General features: G+C 47.9%; 1 protein-coding gene and 1 pseudogene across 2 annotated transcripts in view; both read right to left on the minus strand.

Moving 5' to 3' along the window:
- Syndig1 (synapse differentiation inducing 1) overlaps window positions 1-22,115 on the minus strand; it is a 118,101-nt gene that overhangs the window by 57,024 nt on the left and 38,962 nt on the right. For both annotated transcript variants that reach the window (XM_010625608.2, XM_010625607.2), the window contains exon 2: window positions 15,357-15,884. In XM_010625608.2, coding sequence (XP_010623910.1) covers window positions 15,357-15,833 — 477 coding nt within the window. In that variant the 5' untranslated portion in view covers window positions 15,834-15,884. The remainder of the gene's footprint in view (window positions 1-15,356; window positions 15,885-22,115) is intronic.
- Window positions 7,409-8,058, minus strand: LOC104863250 (annotated as a pseudogene).

Here is a 22,115-nt window from a genome sequence, read left to right on the forward strand (position 1 = left end):
AGCAGGAGGTGGGGGAGGGGAGGCTGGAGGAGTAAATGTGACTAAGATGTGATGCACATGTGCACGGACTCCCCGGGACATAGGGCAGATGGGTGCCAATAGAAAGGAAACATGGTAACCGGAACCCTGCCATAAAGGTTACTAGGCAAACCCAGGAGTCATAAAACTGGCCCTTCGTCTGCAAGGAGTCAAGGTCCCCAGCAGCAGGGATGACAAAAAGGTCCCCTTTGGCTTAAAGAGGAAGAGGGAGACACAGCAAGAAAAGGCAGGGTGAGATCCCAGAGGGGCCTGGTCTGGGTCTCTGTCTTGTGCTATAAAGGGCAGTAATCAAAGAACTGCAGACATTTGAATGTGGTCTCTGGAAGACAGAAGTGTAACGATGTTAGTTTCCTGAGTTTTATAACAGAACTTCTTTTTAGAAAATACACATGGTTTGTTTAAAGGTACAGCAATAACATGTCTATAACATCCTTGCAAACAGTAGAAAATATGTATATTAATAGGGAGCAAGGATGGTAATCTCTTAAGATTTCAGGAAACCAAAGATCAAACAAGCTCTATTATAGTTGCAATTTTTCTTTATGTCTGCAATTATCTCAAAAATAAAAAGTAAAGAAAAAAAACAACCCTTGAAAGTGTTCTATCTTTGTAGGAAAAATTATGTCTTAAATTGAATTCTTTTCCTTTGGGGATTAAGAATCAAAAACAATTTTTTTCCCTGTTTTTCAATTGTGCTTCAATGGAAGTATTGTGAGCAATACTGGAAAAAATGAAAAACTATTGAATTCTCTTTATATGATGCATGAATAATTCATGCAGCATGGCCATTTGGGATTTCATAAAGTTTGTCCCCTTCTTATGCTCACAGGGAAGCTGCTCAGCTGCAAGGGAACCACAGCGTTTTCTCACTTCTGTTCTGAAAGGCAGGCCCCAGAGGGCAAGGCCATGGGGGAAGATGGCTCACTTGTGCCATTACAATGGCACCCATAGGACAGGCAGGCTTGAGAGTGAGAAGGGACAGAGTGCTCAGGAGTAAGGAGAAACCCGGGGTTAGGGCACCAGTCCATCTGCACTGCTCATGTGGCCAGCAAATGGCCTGCAAGCCCCAGGGTGGGCAGGCTCATTCCTGATGCTGAGAGGGACAGATGAACCATGGTTACTATTCCCAGAGGAGCCTAGCAGCTACATGTACCCCGTGTGCCACCAGTGCCCCACCCTCCCGCCCACCCTGGTCTTGATCCTGGGCTGAAGGCATTGCCACCTGGGTGCCTGTGCTCCAGCCATTGGCCACTTCCTAGGGAAGATCTGTCTCTTCCTCCCCTGTCACATGATCCCAAAGTCACCTGCCTGGCTCCTCTCAGCCCACCCAGCCATAGCCCACAAGCAAGACATCCTGTGCCCTAGGTGGCTCCTTAGCTTGGAAGATGTATTTTCCAAGCCATCAGTAGCCACTGTACAAATCCAGTTATAGTAAATCTCTGTATTTATTAAGCGACAGCTGGAGTGTTCTGGGTAATCAAGGGTCTGCCATTAAAATATAACTTTTTTGGTTCAGTGTTGTGAAGCATTGTTATATTAAACTATATTTGTAGTTATAGTCTAAAGACTACAAAAAGAATGTTAAACTTCATTAACAGTGACCTTATCTATGTATGTATGATGGGTATATATATATATTCATAAGTTATCCCCAAGCATATGTAATGTACACACCTTCAAATAACTTGTATGCACATATACTCTTTAAAATAATTTTAGACTCATAAAAATGTTTCAAAAATAGACATAGTTCCTGTAGAAATTCAGAGATAGCACAGAGTACCACTTCCCTCAACTTATCTTATATTACTAGAGTGTCACTGCCAAAGCCAGGTGGTGCTGGGGCTGGCACTGCTCTTCTGACCCAGCTGCAGATGGGGCATTGGCCTCCCTTGTGGGTTTGAAGTGTACAGCTCTGTGGGTCTGGGGGCCATGCTTGCATTCATGTAACCAGGGCAACAACCACCTGCCTTGTCCCTTCTGCTGGCCACACCCTCCCTCATCACTCAGCTGTTGTCTGTGCTTAGTGCTGTTCTTTGAGAAGGTCATACAGCTTTCCACTCAGCACAGCACCCTGAGATACACAGACGTCTGAATACCTCTGCAGACCATTCTCTTTTCCTTCCTTTGTAATATTCCCACAGCAAGGAAGTGCCACAATGCACTTCTCCACTCATCCGCTGAGGGTGCTTGGGTTTTCCAGTTTTGCATGATTAGAAATAAATGCTGCCAATTTATTTGTACAGGTTTTCTGCGAACATAAGGTTTTATTTCCTTAAATACACAGGTGTGGGAGGGCTGGCTCACGGGTGTTTATTTAACTTTGTAAGAAGCTGACAAGCTGTTTTCCAGAGTGGTGCTCCCACCGCCATGTATGTGGGCTCTCCTTGCTCTGCACCCTCGCCTTTTCCAGTGCGTGCCGACATCTGATTGCAGGTTTGGTCTGTGCTTCCCTATGGCTAAGGGTCCCTGACGTATGGTCTCTGACCAAGTGTCTGTTCCAAACTTTTGCCAAGTTTTACATTGCATTGTTTTATTTCTTACGTTTGAGCTTAGAGCTTTTTATATATTGCACATAAAAATTCTTGTCAGATTCGGGATTTGTAAATATTTGCCTCCCACTCTGTAGCCTGCCATCCTGACAGAGCCTTTTGCAGGACAAGAGTTTTAAACTCGATGAGCTCAGGTTTATCTACTCTTTCTTCTGTTTCCTTCTGAGCTTGGTGTTAAGCACTTTATCTTCTGGGGCAATGGCTCATGTCTTTTTCAGAGAGGCACCGCTATACCTCTGTGTGGTGAGCGCTCATCCTGAGAGCAGGTGTTTGTCCATGTGGACTCTGTTGCCTGAACCATGAACTTGGTGTGCGAACGTCTTCACATAGTGGGTTAAAATGAATGCATTAATAAATGTGCAAAGACAGCATCCCATTTCTGCCTGCACCAACATGCATTTTTAACACGTAGAGCCCATGGAGCAGTTAAAGAGCTATTCTACAAATGTTCGTGAACCCACTGCTTGGGTTCTATTGTCCACAGGACTACTGTGCCAACTTTACCCCATACAAGCCACCGTTCATCTTCTGGTCCACTCTCACAGATCTGGTCCTTAGGCACTCTGTAAAGCGAGCTGGAGGTAGCAGCCTCTGGACACCTCTGCACCTACTGACAGGGCCTTACTGTTCTTGAAAACTTGCATATTTTCTTTGGGAATAATATTTACAAAATTTTAGGAGGAAGCTGGGGGTTTGGGCTCTGATTTTCTTTATTTGTTTATTTTTGGTACTGGGGATCGAACTCTGGACCTTGTGTTTGCAAGGCAGGTAGAGGAACCACTGAGCTAAATCCCCAGACCTGGGCTCTGATTGTAGAGGCTTTGTGTCAATGTGACTTTAGGGTAGAGGTTAGTCAATATGGAGGAATAGGAAAAGCCTGGGATCGGGAGTTCAGGTGTGACGTCACCCTTCCCAGTGGTGAGTCCCTCAGTGAGTCACCACAGTCTTGGGAAAGCTGTGTCTGGGGCTCACTTAGGGGCTTCTGGACTCAGGGCCTTAACAATGCTTCAGAGCTGGAGAGAGCGTCCCACCACAGGTGGCTGGTGCCAAGTGTCTTCCCTTGGCCTTTTTGCCCCTTGTAGAAACCTGCTGTGTGGTGGGAGTACAGTCACAGCATGGTGGGGAAAGCCGTCAGTGTGGGCCGGATTTATCTGCCATGTATTGGGAGACAATGGGGCACTGTCACTTCTGACAGCTGGCTCTGCAGGGTGGGTGCTTCCTGCTTCCCCACAGAGGGTGAGGCCATTTCCATGAGGGGCCCATGTGGAGCCCGTTGGGTGAGCTCCTCCTGGGCTCCACATAGCCACACCTGGGGTTCTTCAATCTTGGGAGGCAACTTGACTCAGGACGTTGTGGAGGAGGTGCTGTCATCCAGAGAGCCCCTCCAGGGTCTGCATTCACACCGAGTCAGAGCCTGAAAGTACTGCCCTCTCCTCCCTCGGCTCTGTGTCACCTCCTGATGTGGCTGCATCTGCCCTGACCTCTAGCAGCCCATCTGTGCCTATGGAAATACAGGGATTCCTCATTTCTTAGCAGTCCATTTCCAATGCTGTAACAAAGTGCTTCAGGCTGGATACTTTATAAAGAGAACAGGTTTCCTTAGCTCACAGTTTGGGGGCAGAGAGTCCAAACAGCATGGCATGGGCTTTCCCATCTCACACGGAGGTGGCAGCATTGTAGTGGCAAGGAACACAGAGGCAAGATCACACAGAGGGCATTGAGGAAGCTAAGAGCAGAAATGGCTGGAGGACTCAAGGTGTCCCTGAGGCCATCTGACCCTGTCCTGAGAGTGATGCTCCCACTGAGCTAATGACACCCCATCGGGCCTCTTCTATGGTCCAACATCACCACTCTGGGGAAAAACAAATTCAAATCACTGAAACCATCCTCCCAGCTTCCCACCTGTGCTTTCTGATCATGATCAGCAGATGCCAGCTGTTTGTTTCTATTGCTGGGCAGCGGCTCCTTCAGCCACCCCCTGGGTCCTGTGTCATCAGATCACAGAGCTGACTGTCAGAAGTCCTGCTGCAGTAGGAGGAAATGCGATGCAGGGGTCAGAGACACCGCTGAAGAGACACCCAGAGTTACGGGGACTGGCCCCGTTCATCTGCTGTCAGGCGACCCAGCTGTGTACAGGGATGGTTCCAGCTGAAACAATCATCCTGATTGACAGAGGAAAGCACAGTGCAAGTCTCTCATGAGCACATTTCCATCTCCAGGGAGTTTCTTGAAGCAAAAATGCAGCCACACTCCAAGCACTGGCCCTGCCAACTTTGGGCCCGTGTCTTCTAGTTGCAGGTGGCCTCCCACCTGACACTACCTCTCCCTGAGGACCATTCTTATCCCTGGGGGTGCTTAAATCTGCACGGTGCATCCATACTTCAGTGGCAACGTGGCATGTGAGGCTTGGATGCCAAGCAGCGCATTGTGTTTCTCCACATACTCCTTCCCTCCTTTCTTTCCACACTCATTTGCTCTGTGGCCCGTAGCCCTTCACGCCCCTGTGAGCTCCCACCTGTCTTTCCCCAGCAGAGGTCCCTAATCGCTGTCCTCCACCTCCAGACCTCACAGGAAGCTTGCGATTGCTTTGCTCACAGATGTATTTGTGCGCAGTGTGAATGCATCCCTAGGCTCTGAACATTTTTCTACCACACCCTGCTGGGCAGCAGGAGCTTCTGTCCTGACCAGATGCTTTAAACTGCACAGAGGCCACTTCTCTGTCACAGCCTTGCACCTTTCTGGGAAAGAGGCCTCTCCCAGGCAGGAGAGGAGGGTGACTGTTAAGGTTTGGGTTTGGGTGTCCCCCCAAAGCCTCATCTGGTCAGAGGTAGCTGAATCTGGAATGTGCTGGGACTAAGGGCATGTGGTTACTAAATCACTACACGTGAGCGAGTGGTTTAGCACCGCCCTATTCCCAGTAGTCTGGATGGGATGAAAGAGTCAAAAAGACTCGGTGAAGGTCCCTTGTTGCCTTTGCTACCTTGTGTGAGCCATGTTGTTTCTCCTGTGTGAGGCCTGTTTGTCGTCCTTGTCTTGGAGCTGGCTGGTTATGGACTGAATCCTCTATGAACTCTAAGCCAAATAAACCCCTTCCCTTTTAACTTTTGGTGCCAGGTATTTTCTCTCAGCAAGGAGAGAAAAGTAACTAACACAGTGTTCTTCCTGTGTGGACTGCAGCTTCAGGGACAGCTCCTGCACAGGTGTCTCTATTGCTGACTGTGGGTGGGACTCGGCTCTAAAGACACCGCAGATAGGGCCACTCAGCCACTCCTGGTGATGGCTTCTCACGTGCTTCCGGCTCTGTTTCTTCCAAGTGAATGAGAACACTGGCCAGTAGCTCAGGCTCCTGTGTCCCCTGGAGACTAATGCAGGGATAGAGTCCCCTCAGCCTGGATTTCCTTTTCTTTTCTTTTGCTTTTTATACCACTTTATTCCAATCTGAGCACCTCAAAATAAAACAACACTGGTGAACTCTTTTCTTTGCTAATTCTCAATTACTGGAAAATGTGCAAGAGGTCTGCTAGGAGTTCGACCCTTAAATAGATTATATCTGACACATGGTAGTTTTCATATAATGAAAAATAACCCCCAAATTACTGCAATATATGGAATTTATAAAAATAAAGTGGACTTTGAAGAACAAGGCTGCAAGATTGTTACTGACATTGCAATACTTACGTTACAAATTACAGATACATTGCTTATTATGGCTCTAGCCATGTAGGAACTGAAGCGCCTTTTTTTCAAAGAGTAGGAGAAAGAATTAGCTGATTTAGCGACTGTACATTTTGTATATTTTTGAACAACTTTTAAATATTACAGAAAAATAATAAACATACACGGAGGCTACAATGCAGTACCCTATTTACAGTAGCTGTAGAGAAAATTTAAAGACAATCAAGTTTGAATGTACATAATTATTAGTGCCCTGACTGTATTAGTCCCAAGGGAACAAAAGCCTCTTCCCTGCCTGCCAGCAAGACCTATGTAATGGCCAGCAGTGATTAAAAAAAATCAGATACCTGGTTTGCTTCATTTCTGTTGAAGAGCGCACACGGAGGGAACACTATTCATTAAAATGCATCTACTAGTTTTCGTATTCCTAAACAGGGTGGAGTTAACATTTGACTTCATCCCATTTAGAGAAAAAAAAAAAAAGAGTGGCTATAACTTAGATGCTATTAATATTCCCTTTCTTCCTGGAGAAGGGGGACTGTTTTTTTGTGGCTAACTTAATAAAATGTGCTTTTTTGGGTACTGGGGATTGAACTTGGGACCTTGTGCTTGTGAGGCAAGAGGCGGAACCACTGAGCTAAAATTCCCGGCCCTAACTTAATAAAATGTGGAATGTACATCTTAGATAAGAGGAGAAAGTTTACCTGAATACTGTAGCTAGGCATAAATATCTTTATAATCTCTTTCTAAAAATTTTTTTTCAGAAAGATCAAATCAATAATTTCTAATTTTTTCACAGATGATGACTGTTCCAGTTTAGAGAAACTGGATCGCTAACTGTGGGTCCAGATAGTCTTCTGTCTTTATCCCTAATGATGAGAAATGATTCCTTCCAATTTTCCAGTGAAACAAGTACACACAGATCTCACTTTTCCCTTCTATGGCAGAAACACTAGTCAGAGGGACGCATGCATGTTATTAAAAATTAAGTTCAAAACACTTAAAATAATTCTGCATTAGAAACTTGACTCTATCATAAGTCTCTTGTTTTGAGGAGTCATACTGGGCTGGTTAAATGCTCCAGTTCCATGATTATTTAACTTTTAGGAAGCAGAATATTCCAGCTAGTTCTAACTGGAGGTTTAGCTACTACAGAACTGACCTCTGGTTGGTTGTGTAGGGGTTCAGTGAGGTCTGCTCCTCTTCCTCTAGCAGAATTTGCTCCTGGATTCTGTGGTTCATTCTTTGGTAATTTTTTAGCTATTGCCATGAATATTTCATTTACATTCACTGATGTTTTAGCTGATGTTATCATGAATAATAGACTGTTGTCATCTGCATAGGACTGTGCTTCCTGGAAATCTGCAGCTCTTTTATTTGCTAGATTAGCCTTATTCCCCAATAAAGCTATTACAATGTTAGGACTTGTTTGCTTCTCAAGTTCTTTAACCTAGTTTTTTGCTCTTGCAAAAGATTCCTCATTTGTGATATCATATACAACTAAGGCTGCTTGTGCGCTTCTGTAGTACATTGGTGCTGGGCTATGGTATCGTTCTTGACCAGCTGTATCCCACATTTCAAACTTGACTGTTGTGTCAAAAAGACATGCAGTGTGGGTTAGAAAAGCAGTCCCCACGGTACTCTCTTGAAATTCATGAAACTGGCCTTTCACAAAATGAAGCACTAGGCTTGATTTGCCAACAACATACTCTCCCAGAAGTACTAGCTTGTACTGGCATATTTTATTTCTAGTATTTGGCCCATTAGATCTTGTTGCCCCTCAATTAGCCATGTCCAAATTTGAAATAGTTCCTCATTTCAGACTCCTAAATGAACTTCTAGGATGCAAGGTGTCGATATTTTTTCTTTCTGGAAGTATAGAAATCTGACTCCGCACCACGCTGAGTCACAGGGTGGCAGCTTCCTGACACCAAGGCCCAGAAGTGGTCAGAAGAACTAAGGAGCCCGGACTGCAGCTGTGGGCAGTGTCTCCTCCTGGAGCCACTCCCCTCACACTCTCCTCAGCCTTGATTTTAAAAGGCATGGCTTCTCTAACACAATGCCTCTGTTGATTAGTTAGGAAACCCAACTTTTCCAACCCCAGAACAGCGGGCACTAGGTCTGCATAATCTAGTACCTACTGACCTATTTATTACCCGCTGTGTGACCTAACACCTACTGATCCAGCCCCTACTGCATAACCTAGCTCATACTTTCCTAGCACTTACTGCATGACCTAGCACAGACACCTACTGCATGACCTAGCAGCTATTGAACTAGCACCTGCTACTGTTTCTTCCTGTCCATGTGAACTCATGATATGCCCCAAGTATGTTAATCATACACATTTCAAGTGTAGATTCTCCACGCTTGTAGGAGACTTTGAAATGAGTTCTTAGAGAACAAATAGGAAGATATTGCTAAGATGAAAGTTAGGCTTGCCTTTGGGTCTCAGTGTTGTACGCATTTCTCCCACTTACCCTGGATGCCTGCCACCTGGATCTCTATTTTCTGTTTTGATTTTAGATATGATGAGTAGAAGCAGATGTTTTCGTCAACATAGGTTGAATTGATTGATATTCTGAAAGTTGTCAGGCTAATCACTGAGGAAATATTGGCATTTCATACATAACACACATTCCTGAGTCATTAAAGTGTGGAAGGGAGTGGGCTGTCCAGAGATGTTTTAATCAGCCATTGAGAAAATCTATGTAACAGGGACCTAAAGCATTCTTCTCATCTGTCCTGGGTTTCTGTTGTTTTTTGCAGTGATGGGGATTGATCCCAGGGCCTCATGCATGCTGAGCATGACCTCTACCACTGAGATACATCCCAGCCCCTTGGTTTTTTCAATAAAATTTCTACCAGTGTTTATACAAAATGGAGTATGGAGGAGATCCATCAAAGTTACAGACCTTCTTCATTGTTATTCAAACTACATCTGTCACAATTACCATGTTAAAGTACAGGCAGAGTTCTAAATATAGAAAAGCCAGATTTCATTATAACAATTACAATCTCACAGAGGGAAGAGAGTCCAGTTTCCCAGCAAATGCTCTCTCTGCTGAGGTGGTCAGAGGCTGGCTCCTATCTACAATTGTGACATAACAGCTACTCAAGACACTGGATCTGTATGGGTCTGAGAAATGAATGGTATTTCTTATTCCCAGTATGTGTTGTTTTGACTGGCTTGTTCCTTGGTGTGGCAAAAGTGCCTCAGGGAATGTGCAGGGTGTCCACTTGCATTGCAACAGCAAGTGAGTTTATTATCTGGATGTGGTGGCTGTGTTTGGATGTCCCACCAAGGCTTTATGTGGCCATAGGTGGGGCTTTTTTAGAGGTGTGTGGATCCAGAGTGTGTGATGCTGGAACTACATTGCTAAGGTCAAAAGCACTAGGATTAAGGGTGTGAGTGCTACCCATCCTAAGCAGCCTGGATAAGACATAAAGGACAGAAACAGCTGTGGTCATCCCTTGCTTGCTCTTGCCTGCCTGCTTGCTGTGGACTGTTTCTCCTCTGTGATGCCCCTGTGCCATGCCATTCTGCCTTGGAGCTAGCCAACTATGAGCTGAAACCTCTGTGAACTGGGAGCTAAGTAAACCTTTCCTCTTTTAACTTTGGTTGTTGGGTATTTTGCCTTTAGTCTAGAGAAAAGTAACTAAGACACTGGGCACTCCTGCTCCTCCTCAGATGGCGACACCACACACACCAATACCAGAATAGAGAAAAATATTTGCCAAACTGAACATGAATTTTTGATTTAAAAAAATGAACTGTTCAACAGAGTATTGAGAAAGGGAACTTCCTAATGCTGATTAAGGTTATCTACAAAAACCAGAGCTAGTGTCAGTCTTAACCACAAAGGCCAGGATAACAAGCGCTCTCTCCCAGCCCCAGAGCACAGTGAGAGCAAGCTCATTTCTACCTCTCCTGCTCTACAATGCACTGAGGTTCTACTAGAGCTGTGAGCTAAGCAAACAAATGAAACAGAACCCAACATAATCCCTACCTCAGTCAGCCCTGGAATGTCCTGAAGCTATGAAAGAGAGATTTTAAAATGCTGTCCTTTATTTCTGAAATCTTTCTGGTTCCTCTGGGTCAGATGTTTTGTTTTTGGTGGGTGTTATTGTTCTGCCTCTCAGGCTTTTTGATTTTCTTCAAATTCTTGTTACAGCCTCTTTCTTCTTGCCTGTGAGAGATGCAGAGGTGAGTGCCACACTGCTCCTGATGGTCTGTGAGCTTCAAGCTCTATCTTTACATGAGGAGACCCTCAAAGGTATTGGATCTCCTAGTGTCCGAAGAATATTCTCAGGAGGGGAAAAGGGCCTTCAGTATCCCAGGTTTATCTCTGTGCAAAACATCATTTGAGGACTTGGGCACATTGCCGACACAGAAATTTACTGTGATGTGCATTTCCCTAAGGTAGGAAGAGCAGCACCATCCTTAGGAGACTGAGCCTGAATGAGCAGGTTTACGTGAGTTCCATGGGCTGCCGCACAAGGCTGTATGACCATGGAAATACCCAAGTCCTCCTCTCCATGCATGGGATGAGGACAGTAGTCACTGTCCCTGGTATCATGAGGATTAGGTGGCAGAATGAACAACGGTGCCTGATGTGGAGTAGGTGCCCCATGGACATGTATCTCCCTTGCCCTTTCTTTCCTCAGAGAGGAAGAGGATCTGCCCTCACAGTGGTGCTTAGTTGATGGGGTCCCTGTGCTATATAGGTCTTTGCCCTTGTTTACTGTCACAACACTTGGCTGACGTCTCTACACAGCAGGTCAAGGGGCTCGGCAGCCCGCTCCAACCACTCATCTCACAGCTTCGAACTCTCAGTTGTATATTTGGTGGAACTGCTTTATGATTTGGCCTGAAATCTCTCTGCCTGAATTTATTTGTGTGAGAAGAAGTGGCTTCCTGCTGCTGCTGTTCCTGGAGGCTGCTGAGTTCAATTGCTCATGGATTTGAGTGAAGCGCCGGTCACACAGTGGTGAGGAGGCCCAGGGCCCTGGATGCCAGGCCTGATTATTCCTACCCAGTGTGTCTGCAGGGCACCACCATGAGGCCCGTTGATCAGCTGAGAGGAGGGAGGACGTGGTCCTGAACATCCCTCTGAGGCCCAGGAACCTCCCCCTCTCATAGGAAGTCACAACCGGCTCTGCTCTTGACTATCAGCACATCTGTCTTCAGCAGAACAGGAGAGACCTCAAGGGCCTGCTCAGTCACTGGGGCCTTCCTGGACTTTCTGGGAAACAGCTGCTGAAGGAACCCTGCATGCCACCACCACAACCACAAAAGCAAGTGGAGACGCCATCGATACTGTGCAGCCATGGGTCAGTGAGTTCAGTGTCTATGGGCCTCCTGTGTGACACCAGTCATGAGCCAGTCCTGGTAGAGCCAGGGGAGCCCATGGGGCATAGAGTGAAGAGGAGCCTGCGATGGCCAAGGCACTCTGGCTCTTAACCACAGCAATGGATTTTGGAAAACTACACTCAGACGTTAACTGTATAGATTTTCTATAGACCAAACGAAGTTATAGAAATTCCAAGACCTTAAAATTGCATTTTCCCTCTCCCCGAAGTACAGCTTTCTTTGGAGAAAACTCTGGATCGATGTTTCTATGCCTCTTTCATTACAGCATGGCAGAGGCTGCTATTACTTGGTCAGTGAGGTGACCGAAGACCAGGTGGTGCTGCAGGGCTCTGTTCTCTGATGTGGTTCTGGCACTGGTTGTGGCCATTTCCTCTGCAGTCAGCTACACCCGTGTCCCTGCGTTCTCATCTGCATGTTCAACTAACCGTGGATGGAAAATAATAGAACAGGGTGTCTGCACAGATCCCCTTTCTCATCATTATTTCCTAAGCCGTGCAACTATTGACATAGAATTCACATTCTGTTAGGTTTTATAACTTATCTAGAGATGATTCAAAGTGTCAGGAGAACATGGGCAGGTTACATGAAATACCATGCCTTTCAGTCTCAGTACCTGTGGAGTTCTGAGCCAGCCTTGGTGAATACCTGGGGGTGGAGCAGTTGTAAATGGTCCTGCTGGCCCCTCCCACAGAGACTCAGGCTTGGCACATGGCTTGCTTAGGACAAGAGACCATAACATGTGTGACTTGGCAAGACTTGGAAATTTGTGGAGAGTAGGCATCACCCTTTCTTGCTGCCCTGGGGACCCTTGACCTGGCTCCCCTGGATGAAGCCTGATACAGCCCCCTGGATGAGTAGGGGACATGTCCACTCATTGTCACTGTCATTGGGGCCACAGCAGCCAGCATCCTATGCATGGCCACCCAGCCCATTCGGCTGCTGACTACAGCAACAAGAGGGCCTGTGTGGCCTGGGGGGCAGCCACACAGCTGGGTCCAGCACATGTTGACTTTAGAATCAGAAGCTGAATAAAGAAACCCTGGCCATTCTAGATGATCTGTTGTGTATCAAATGCTAACTGATATATGTCCCTTCATCATTTCACAGGATAGGAAATAGTACCGGTCAGTTTCTGTATACAGGACGACACCTCTTGTCAGTTACTACATTTTCTTTATTTGTTGAAAAATAGAATAAGAAGCAGCATGACTACACTGTAAGAATGTTTCTGAGAAAATATCTTTCATTTCATAAAATTCCTAAAAGACCTCATTCTCTACCTTGGGGCCCCTAAATCCTCCATCAGTGTCTAAACTGCCCTGGAGGGGTGGAGCAGTTGCAGTGTCTTCTGTTTTCTTCCCCTTGGAGTTTCTGGGTGACACTACTGGGTCTGACTGAGCTCCTTGAGGTGGACCAAAAGTCTCACTGGTGCCTGAGCAGCAGCCTAATGTCTAGGCCCCTCATTCTCTCCATGGTATTAGGAATGGCCTTTTGTGGCCAAGAAATTAATGTGCACATGCTCCATCTTGCCATTGTCATCAAACTTCACCCCCAAAACATCAATAATGAGCAGATACTATTATCATGAGTAAGAACACTGTTGCCATCTTGCTAGAAACTGTTGTGGGCTGCCCCAACATTGTGGATCAGAAGAACATAATTGTTGGCACGGTTCATCTCCCCAGACATGTACACAGCCTGTCAAAACCTTGCACCCTGCAGCACAGACAAGTTGGCCTCCGAGTACAGCCTCCTGACGTCATGCTGACAGTGCCTCCCTTGGACAGATGCCAGCCCCTGCAGAGCCTTGAGCCCCTGCAGTGCTTGGCGCAGCCACTGTGTGCACAAGAGCTGTGAGGATTCACTGACAGATATCGGAAATGTGGATGAGATGTGCTACTCCTGTGGGAGCATCCAGATTCCACTGCTCTAAATGCCTCCCTTGGGTTCGGCAGTAATGGAGCTGGCAGGAAGCTAATGAGGGATATACTAGGCTCTCCCTTCCTCCAGGCTGCTCCTACCAAGGGCTCCCACTTCTCATAGACTGTGGAGCATGTGATGGCCTGAACCCATGGTGGATGGCAGGGCCCCACTTCCCTTGGTACTTCTCTCCCCTGCGTCCTGGATCTGGGTTCTCCTATTGCCTGCCACTCCCCTAGTTACCTTGACCGCAAGAGGCAGAGCCAGGGGCTTCTACAGTGACCTCTGGCTCTGCTCAGAGCTGAGCTCCCTGGGACAGTGGGCCATGGGACACCTCCTCTGCCTGGTCCTATAACACCAGGGCAGACTGCACAAGGGCCTCTGCTGTCATCCTCAGGCCTCAGAGGGCTGGATGCCCTCCCAGCCCCCTCAGGCTCTGGCTGAGCTGAGTCCCTTCTCTCTGACACAGTGCCACCCAACAAGATGGTCCCTTGGAGACCAGGGCCACATGCGGCTCCTTCTGAGGCTCAAACTCATATTTTCTTCCACATCCCACCCTACTGGCTGGAAGCCCCTTGGGCTGTGCTGTCCTCCTGTGGCCTTCAGGCCTGGTCCTCCCTCCCTCCTTGGTGATAGCTTTAGACTCATGCCCAGCCTGGCCTTCCTGTGTGGGCTCCACTTGACCTCCATTTGTGTCTCTTCCACTGCACATGGGTCCCATGGGGACAGCCACCCACAGAGCTCAGGGTCAGGCCACCTTCACAGATGCCCAGGTGGTTTATAACATTCTCAGCTTGTGTCACTGCTCTAGCCATCTTGACTCCTCATGTTCCAAAGCTCCGGGCCATTGGCCTTGGCTGACAGGGCCAGCATGGCTCTCTCCTTCCTCTTAGGCAGAACACAGCATGGCATGTCTCTTCCACCTTGTCCCCAGGAGTTCAGTATCTCCTATGCTTGGCCTCAGGGTCCTCCCCTTTCCCCCATGTCTCCCCTGTTCAGACCTCTTCCTCTACCTCCAAGATACCGCTGTCCACCTGAGCCAAATGCAAACTTCTTTCCCTGTAACCACACGCACCATACCTCTCCTGAGCTTCAAAGCCAGCTTCTCACAGATGACCAAAGCACAGTCACCTCCCTGCCACAGCTCCTTGGAAGACTCTGGTTACTGTCCCACAGCAGCACAGTGTCTTAGGTGTGGAGCTGCCTCCTGCAATGCCCTATAACACCTCTGAAGAGGTGGATGCTGGGCAGCCTGAGCCCAACCTGCACATCTCTGTGCAAGTCACTCAATCCCCTTGCTGCTGGGTCCATGGAGAAATGGCTCATCCAGTGGTTCAGCCTAACTTCCCTTTCCACAGCTATGCTGTCCAGCAGGTGGTAGCGGTACCAATCCTCCCTAGGCAGGAACTCAGGAATGCCAAGGGAGGGGACCCTGTGAGATGGCAAAGCCCCTCCCAGAAGTCCCCACACACATGCCAGCAGCATTGTCTGGCTCTGGGACAACATGTCCCCTCTCATGTGGCTCCCTTTGCCCGACCTCTCCCAGGGTGTCAACAGCAGGATCCCATCTGACTCACTGGTAAGGTGCTGTTGTTGCCCTACCCCATGGCCATCACCTGAGATTACCTCTGCCAGTGATCTCAGTGGAAGCTCCTGTTCTGGGTGCCCCTCCCCTTCCTCTGCTCCTTCTATCTTTCACACTCACCTCAATCTCTCCATATCTCTGTGTGTTGGTGTCACCCTCGCTGTGCCTACCAATCAAGGTACCCACTGCCCCAGCCCGCACATCCTCTGACCTCCAGCTCCTGTAGTTCCTCCTCCTCCACATCGTAGGACAGTGTGTGGATCTTGATATCGTCAGGTGAGAGGTCCAGGAACTTCCCATCGGGATACTCCAGGCTGTCTTTGGTGGGTGACCGGTCCTCAATGAAGGTGGTCTCACAGCAGTCGGTGGCCACACCATCACCCCAGGAGCGCAGCACGCCCTCAGAGTAGAGGATGAGGTTGGGCCGGTACCGTGACTCCACTGACTTCTGCAGGGCATTGGGGTCCAGCAGCTGCTGTGCAGACTCTTTCCCACCACTGTCCATGCTCCGATGGCTCTGGTACTGGGGCGTTGGGTATACGGACACCAGACCATCCCTGCTCTCAGCCGTGAAGTTTCTGGTGTTGATCAGGCCATTCCTTGGGCCGGTGTCCAGGACCTTGCTACATGTCAGCTCACCCTTCAGCCCAGCGGGGCCATCCATGGTGCTGGCTTCCTCACCGGGCATCGGGCTGCGCAGGACATGCAGGTCACACTTGCCTCGAGGGACCCATTTCTCCTGGGGAGCAGGAAGCAGAGAGCAGATGAGAACCATGCTTGGAACCAAGTTCAGCACCGGACTCACTTGGGTCCAGTAGACTTACCCTGGCAGGCACAGAGGCTGTGGGAGTCAGAATCCCACAGCCTTACCAGCTTCCTGGATTTTAAAGGTTTCATCAGTGTGCCAGTCAGATTTTGATGGCCCGAGTCTCTGCAAAGTCTGCTTCCACATAAAGGAAACTGCAGAGCTAGGGTCTGCCCCAGGCCTCAGAAATTCCTGAGTGCTCATAAACACCCCAAACCCAGGGCATTTCGGCCACACTGGTGCCTACTTTCCCTGGGGAGCTCAGTCCCAGGTCTGCAATGGGCCTGATTCTTCCAGGAACTACATGGCCATGCATTCAACACATGCAGGAAGAAAGGATTCAGCACAATATCCTGTACAGATTCAGAAGAAGACCCACATCTTAGTGCAGGACGTGGATGAGAACCCTTACCCCCATCGAGGAGACACAGGTGGGTATAGACTGGTAGGTTCAGCGTGCCCATCAGAGTGAGGTCAGCACCCCCTCGCACAGCCAGGAATCACACCAGAATCTTCCCTGCCTAATGTACTTGATTTAGTGAAAACAACTTGTTTTCTGCCTGGACCATGTTCCTGTGCTGGCTTGCAAATGAGAGAGGGTAGGGGAGAGGAAGAAGGAGGAGGAGGAAGAAGAGGAGGAGGAAGAGAAGGAGGAGGAGGAGGAGGGGGAGGAGGAGGGGGAGGAGAAGAAAAGAAAATAGAACAGATTCTAGAGCTTATGATTTTGGGAGTGTTAGAAAATGAATTTCCTCAGGCTTACTCTATGTGCAAGTTAATAACTATTATGTATAAAAATATTTCATCTCCAGCACTTCTGGAGCTGTGGCTTTCTATAAGATGTAAGAATTTTATTAATTATAACTGCTTATGTGGTGGGAGATACAGTAAAGTTGCAGAAAGCCTGAAAGAGAGAGAGGTAGAGATGACAGCTTGGTGACTTGTGTAGAGAAATCTGAGAGAACATTTTCAAATACCACTAAGAGAGTGAGTGTTACTGTAACAATGTGGGCTTAAGAGAGGTCAGAAACAGTGTCTTCTCTGTGGTTGTGGCTTTGAAGCATCGGTCTCTGGAGGCAGATTTACAATCTGAGATTTCAAATCATTAATTGAACAAAGATCTTCTGGGCGTCTGCATACACTGTGGGTAACATGTTAGCCATCCCTGTTTGTTCAGAGCCTTCTTTTTGCTCCAGCGAAGTAGGCTGGATAGAAGTGTTCCTGTTTCTCCTGCAGAAAAGCCCACAGCTGGGCTGTCCGGATAGGTTTCTCCAGGCTTTTGACCTGGGTGCACCAGGATTCTGGGGTGACCTTGAGCTGAGCTCTGCCTCTCTCTCCAAGCTCCTTCTGCCACAGCAGCTGTGGATTTCTTGCAGAACACAAGTAACTGGGTTTGTTCAAATCCCACTTCTTACACTGAGTCACACGCACTTGCCCAGCCAGACAGAACCATCTGCTGGTGGGTCCTACCCTGTCCCTAGCTTCCTCTCACTATGTCTATGGTACCTTTTCAGCCAGTGTGATGGGTTCCAAGGTCGGTGTTCTCCTGTTGCCCCCAACAGGGGTCCTTGAGATTATACAGTCTGTATCCCTACTTCCCTCCTCTTCACCCAGCATGAGTAGGAGGCAGTAATATTGAGTGTTGAAGTAGAAAGTTCCCAGTGTTGTGATAAGACGACCCCTGCTTGGCCGTGACTGTTCTGAATGGTGTGTGTTCCCAAAGATGAACCCAGCAAGAGAGATTTGGGGACTGTTGCAGCTTGGTCTCCTCTGTGCTGTCTGCAGTTCTGCTCACAGAGCTGTGGAGATGGAACCTCTCAGCATCTCCTGGGGTTGATTAATGGGGTGCAGCTCTGTGGTGGAGGACATGCCTGGCATGAGGCCCTAGGTTTGACTCCAGCACTGGGGAAGATACAATCCTGAGGGACTCACACCTCCGAGATTGGAATCTGCATCTGAGGGGCAGGGGTTCTGGGGATTGAACCCAAGGCCTTTGCACTGAGCACATCCCTATCCCCTTTTACTGTGTATTTTGAGACAGTGTCTTGCCACGTTGTTCAATTGCCGAAGCAGGGCTTGAACTTGTGACCCTTTTGGCTGAGGATCTGCATTTTAACAGGATCCTTGCAGCTTAGTCTGACTTTAATCCTGAGCAGTGTTTTGCTGCAGTGGAAGGAGCAGGTGTTGGCCTGTTGCTCCAGCTGCTTGGTTTTACGGTTGGTTACTTACTCGTATTTTAAAGTATTCTGATAGACAGACACAGGCTGAGCATCTCAAACCCAACGTGTTCCAAAGCCTGAAACATCCTGAGCCATGACATGGTACCCCCAGCGGCCTTGTGGGCTCCATAGTTGAGACCCAGGTGTGCTGAGAACATGGCTGTGCGTGTCAGGTGCATAGAAAACATTCGTGGGCTCAGTGTTCATGCTGGGGGCCTGTCCCCAAGACACCTCACTATGTACATGTTAATATTCCCAACCCCCCCAAACTGAAAATCTGATAGACTTCTGGTCCCATGCATTTTGCATGAAGAATACCCAACCTGTTAATTAACCAATTCATAAATGAAAACATTTTATGTGTTTGCTTTTAGTAGTGTATCTTAGTGACACAGACAAAGGGGGCTTGATTTTGGTGCATTTGTACGTGCATACACATATTTTGATGATTTTTAGATAATTTTTTTTTTCTTATTGAAACAAAGTTTTGAGCAATAAGGGTTCCACTCTGCAGTGGCAGCACCCTCTGTGTCTCCTGAGCATGGCCAGCCACTGAGGTTGTCTCTGACTGAAAGTGCACCACCGCGTTTCCTTCCACAGATCCACGTGTCCCTCTGCTCTCAGCCTGTCCCTTTACCGAGCCTGTCCCCTCAGATTCCCCAGGGGGAGCTGCCACAGGGACATGGCATCCAGGTTGAGCCACTGCTTCACCACGGCACCCCAGAGTCTCCCCAGAACCATCCATTGCTCTTCACTGCCCTTCCTAATGGATGCTTTGATTTGTTTTTTTCCTCAGTCCACGATCTTTAGAACCAGTGGCTGCAGTCAAACACTCCAGCTTAACCCTTCATGTCTTCCAGAACTCTCCGCTGCCCTCAGAGCTGCTTCTCCACATGGCTTTCTGGGCTATGTGGACAGCCGAGCATACAGCCTTCTAGAGAGCCTTGAGTATGATCCTTGGGTCTGGCAGAGGCAGCGGCTTCAGGGCATCACCAACCACTCCGCGGTCACCTGCTGGGAGAGGAGATGGTGCAGAGGCCCCTTGGGCCCTACTTCTCAGTTGCACAGCTTCTCCTTCCAGGTTCTGGCACCGAGACCCTGGTGAGCCAGTAACGCACACATGTGTTTAGATGAAGAGCAAGTGCATAAAGATGGGACCATGAATGAGAGTAGGTATGTTCAGAATGGATGTACACTGTGTACAAACACATCCTCCTTTCTTTGGAGGCTGCCAAGGTGTGAAGAGCCCATGTAAAGAGCCAGGAGGCCAGGGGCTGAGCCTCAGTTTTCCTAAAGAGCACCTTAGGGTTGAGGGCAGGGATCTATGAGAGTGGAACCATAAGCAGGAAGCACTTGAAAGTCCTTTCAGCTCTGTGATTGATACTGTTTGGACCAAGAATGAAGGCATGCTATTGAATCAGACAGCTTTTTACCAATCTGGCTTCCCTGTGAATTCTATCAAGCACTTAAGAACTAATACTGGTTGGGGCCAGGGATTTAGTTCAGTGGTTCTGCCACCTGCCTCACAAGTGTGAGGTCCTGAGTTCAATCCCCAGTACCAAAAAAAAAAAAAAAAAAAAAAAAAGAAAAGAAAAGAAGTAATATTGGTATTCTCAAACTTGTTCAAAAAGCTGAAGCTGCAGGACCCTGCCTGACTTACTCTGTGAAGTAGCATCACCAATGCCAGACAACATTATAGAAAAAGAGAACCACAGGCCAGTCATCCTTATGCATACTATGCAAGATCCTCCACATGGTTCCAGCAAACTGAATTCAGCAATAGATGGAAGGAATTGCACACCACGACCAGGTAGCGTTTATGCCTAGGATGCAAGGATAATTCAACACATGAAAGCTCATCAGATGACATGCCAATTAACAGAACAAGTGATGCCGAGAAAGCTTTCAACAAAATTCAGCCCATGGGACCCTGAGTACCTCATTGGTGAGCGCTTGTCTGGCATGCCCAAGGCCCTCAGTGGTGAAGCCTGAAAGATTGTCCTGTAAAACCAGGGCACAGACTCCTGCCTCCGCCACTCCTACCCACCACTGCCCCAGATGGTCCAGCTGGAGAAATCAGGCAAGAAAGATAAATCAAAGAGAAACAATCCAGAAAGGAAGAGGTAGAATTATCATCGTTCACAGATGAAATGTAGAAAACCTTAAGGATTCCACATACAGAAAACTGAGAGAATAATGAATTTAGCAGAGCAGGATATAAAGTTAATATGCAAAATCACTTTCATTTCTACACACCAGCAATGAACAACCTGAAAACAAAATTACAAAAACAACTTCATTTATACTAGCATCAACAAGAATAGAAAATGTACAAAAAGAAAAGCTACTTACTTTTCCGAGGTTAACATTGGAGTGTCTACATATGGAATAGATAACACAGTGCCTGGGACTTCTCTAAAAGTCACCTGCACTGGAAGGAGTGGGAGGTACAGGAGGTGGAAAAGATCAGCCCTGGCCAGTGATCAGAGGGTTGGCAGGCAGGGGGCTCTATTGTACAGCAGGGTCTGGTCTTGAGTATGTGTGAAACTTTCTATAGGCAAGAGTTTTACTAAAAACCATCAGGTGAAGATGGAGGGATGTTCCTGACAGAGGGGTGGCATGAAGCTCAGGCCAGGAGGTGGGCACGTGAGGCTTAGTTTTAGCTTAGTTTGAGATTTGTCCATTTTTTATTGTGCTAAACTGTAAGCAAAGTGTGGTCTATACACAAAAGGCAGTTCTGACACAGACTAGGACCTGGATGAATCTTGAGGATACTGTGCTCAATGAAGCATGGAACTCAGACCAGGAGGTGGGCATGTGGGGAAGCCGGAGAGGGGAATGGAGCCTCCCTGGGATGCGGATGGAGCCCAGGGCCAGTATAGGCCAGGCACATGCTGAGCTACCAAGCTGCACCAGATGGGTTTGCACCATATGGGGACAGGGACAAGGAAAGCATGTGACTCTGCAGACCTGGACTTTGACACTGTTGTCCCCTGCCATTTGATTATCTTTGGGGTGGTGAGGGGAACCTGGTGAGGAGCACAGCCCCATGGAGTTCAGTTGAACACGAGTTAGTATATGGTGAGTCAACCAGTGCACAGGAGGCTGATTAGTGCCTGGATATTACGGTTTGGGTCTAGATGTACCCCCAAAGCTTCATGTGGTCATAGGTTTGGTCTAGAGTGTGTGAAGCTGGAAATGATTCATGATGCAATGCCAGGCTCAAGGGCATTCGGGTTAAGAGTGTGAGTGCTACCCACCCTAAGTAGTCTGTTAACTCTCTTGTTACCTTTGCTACCTTGTGTGTGCCGTGTTATTTCTGCTCTGCGAAGCCTGCTTGTCATCTCTGCCTTGGAGTTGGCAGATTATAGACTGAAACCTCTATGAACTGTAAACCCCTTCCCTTTTAACTTTGAGTACCTGGTATTTTGTCTTAGCAAAGAAAGAAAAGTAACAAACACACTGGGGAACTAACTAATGCACTGAGCATTAACTATCTCACTGAGCACTAACTAGCGCACTGATGCACTCAGACATCGCTCCTTGAAGCAGTGTCCAGCTTGGACCTTAGGACAGGACCACAGGGCCCTCTGGCTGTGCACGGATGGCACCTTCCTGGGCTGGATGGCCAGCTCTGGGTCAGACCTCTGCACCACCCTTCCATCATCAAAGTCTGGCATTCATATTCCTAACCAGAGGTGCAAAGCATTTAGCAGCTGTGGGGCAGAAGAGGGAGGTGGGATTCATGGTCACAATTGCTTATGGCCAGTGCAGCTTCAGCCAGGACAGATGAGAGCTATAAGGTAAATGTCCAGCACGTTTGCCTTTGGCTGTGGCCTGTACCCTGCCCAGAGAGCAGCATGCTGGGTGGGTGTCGTTTCTCTCCTTCCTCACCTCCTGCCCCCTGAGACCTGTCCCAAATTCCCGTCCATGGGTTCTTTGGTCAGAG

This window comes from Fukomys damarensis, unplaced genomic scaffold (genome assembly GCF_012274545.1).
Source record: "Fukomys damarensis isolate Sample0158 unplaced genomic scaffold, DMR_v1.0_HiC HiC_scaffold_7, whole genome shotgun sequence".
Lineage (NCBI taxonomy): Eukaryota > Metazoa > Chordata > Mammalia > Rodentia > Bathyergidae > Fukomys > Fukomys damarensis.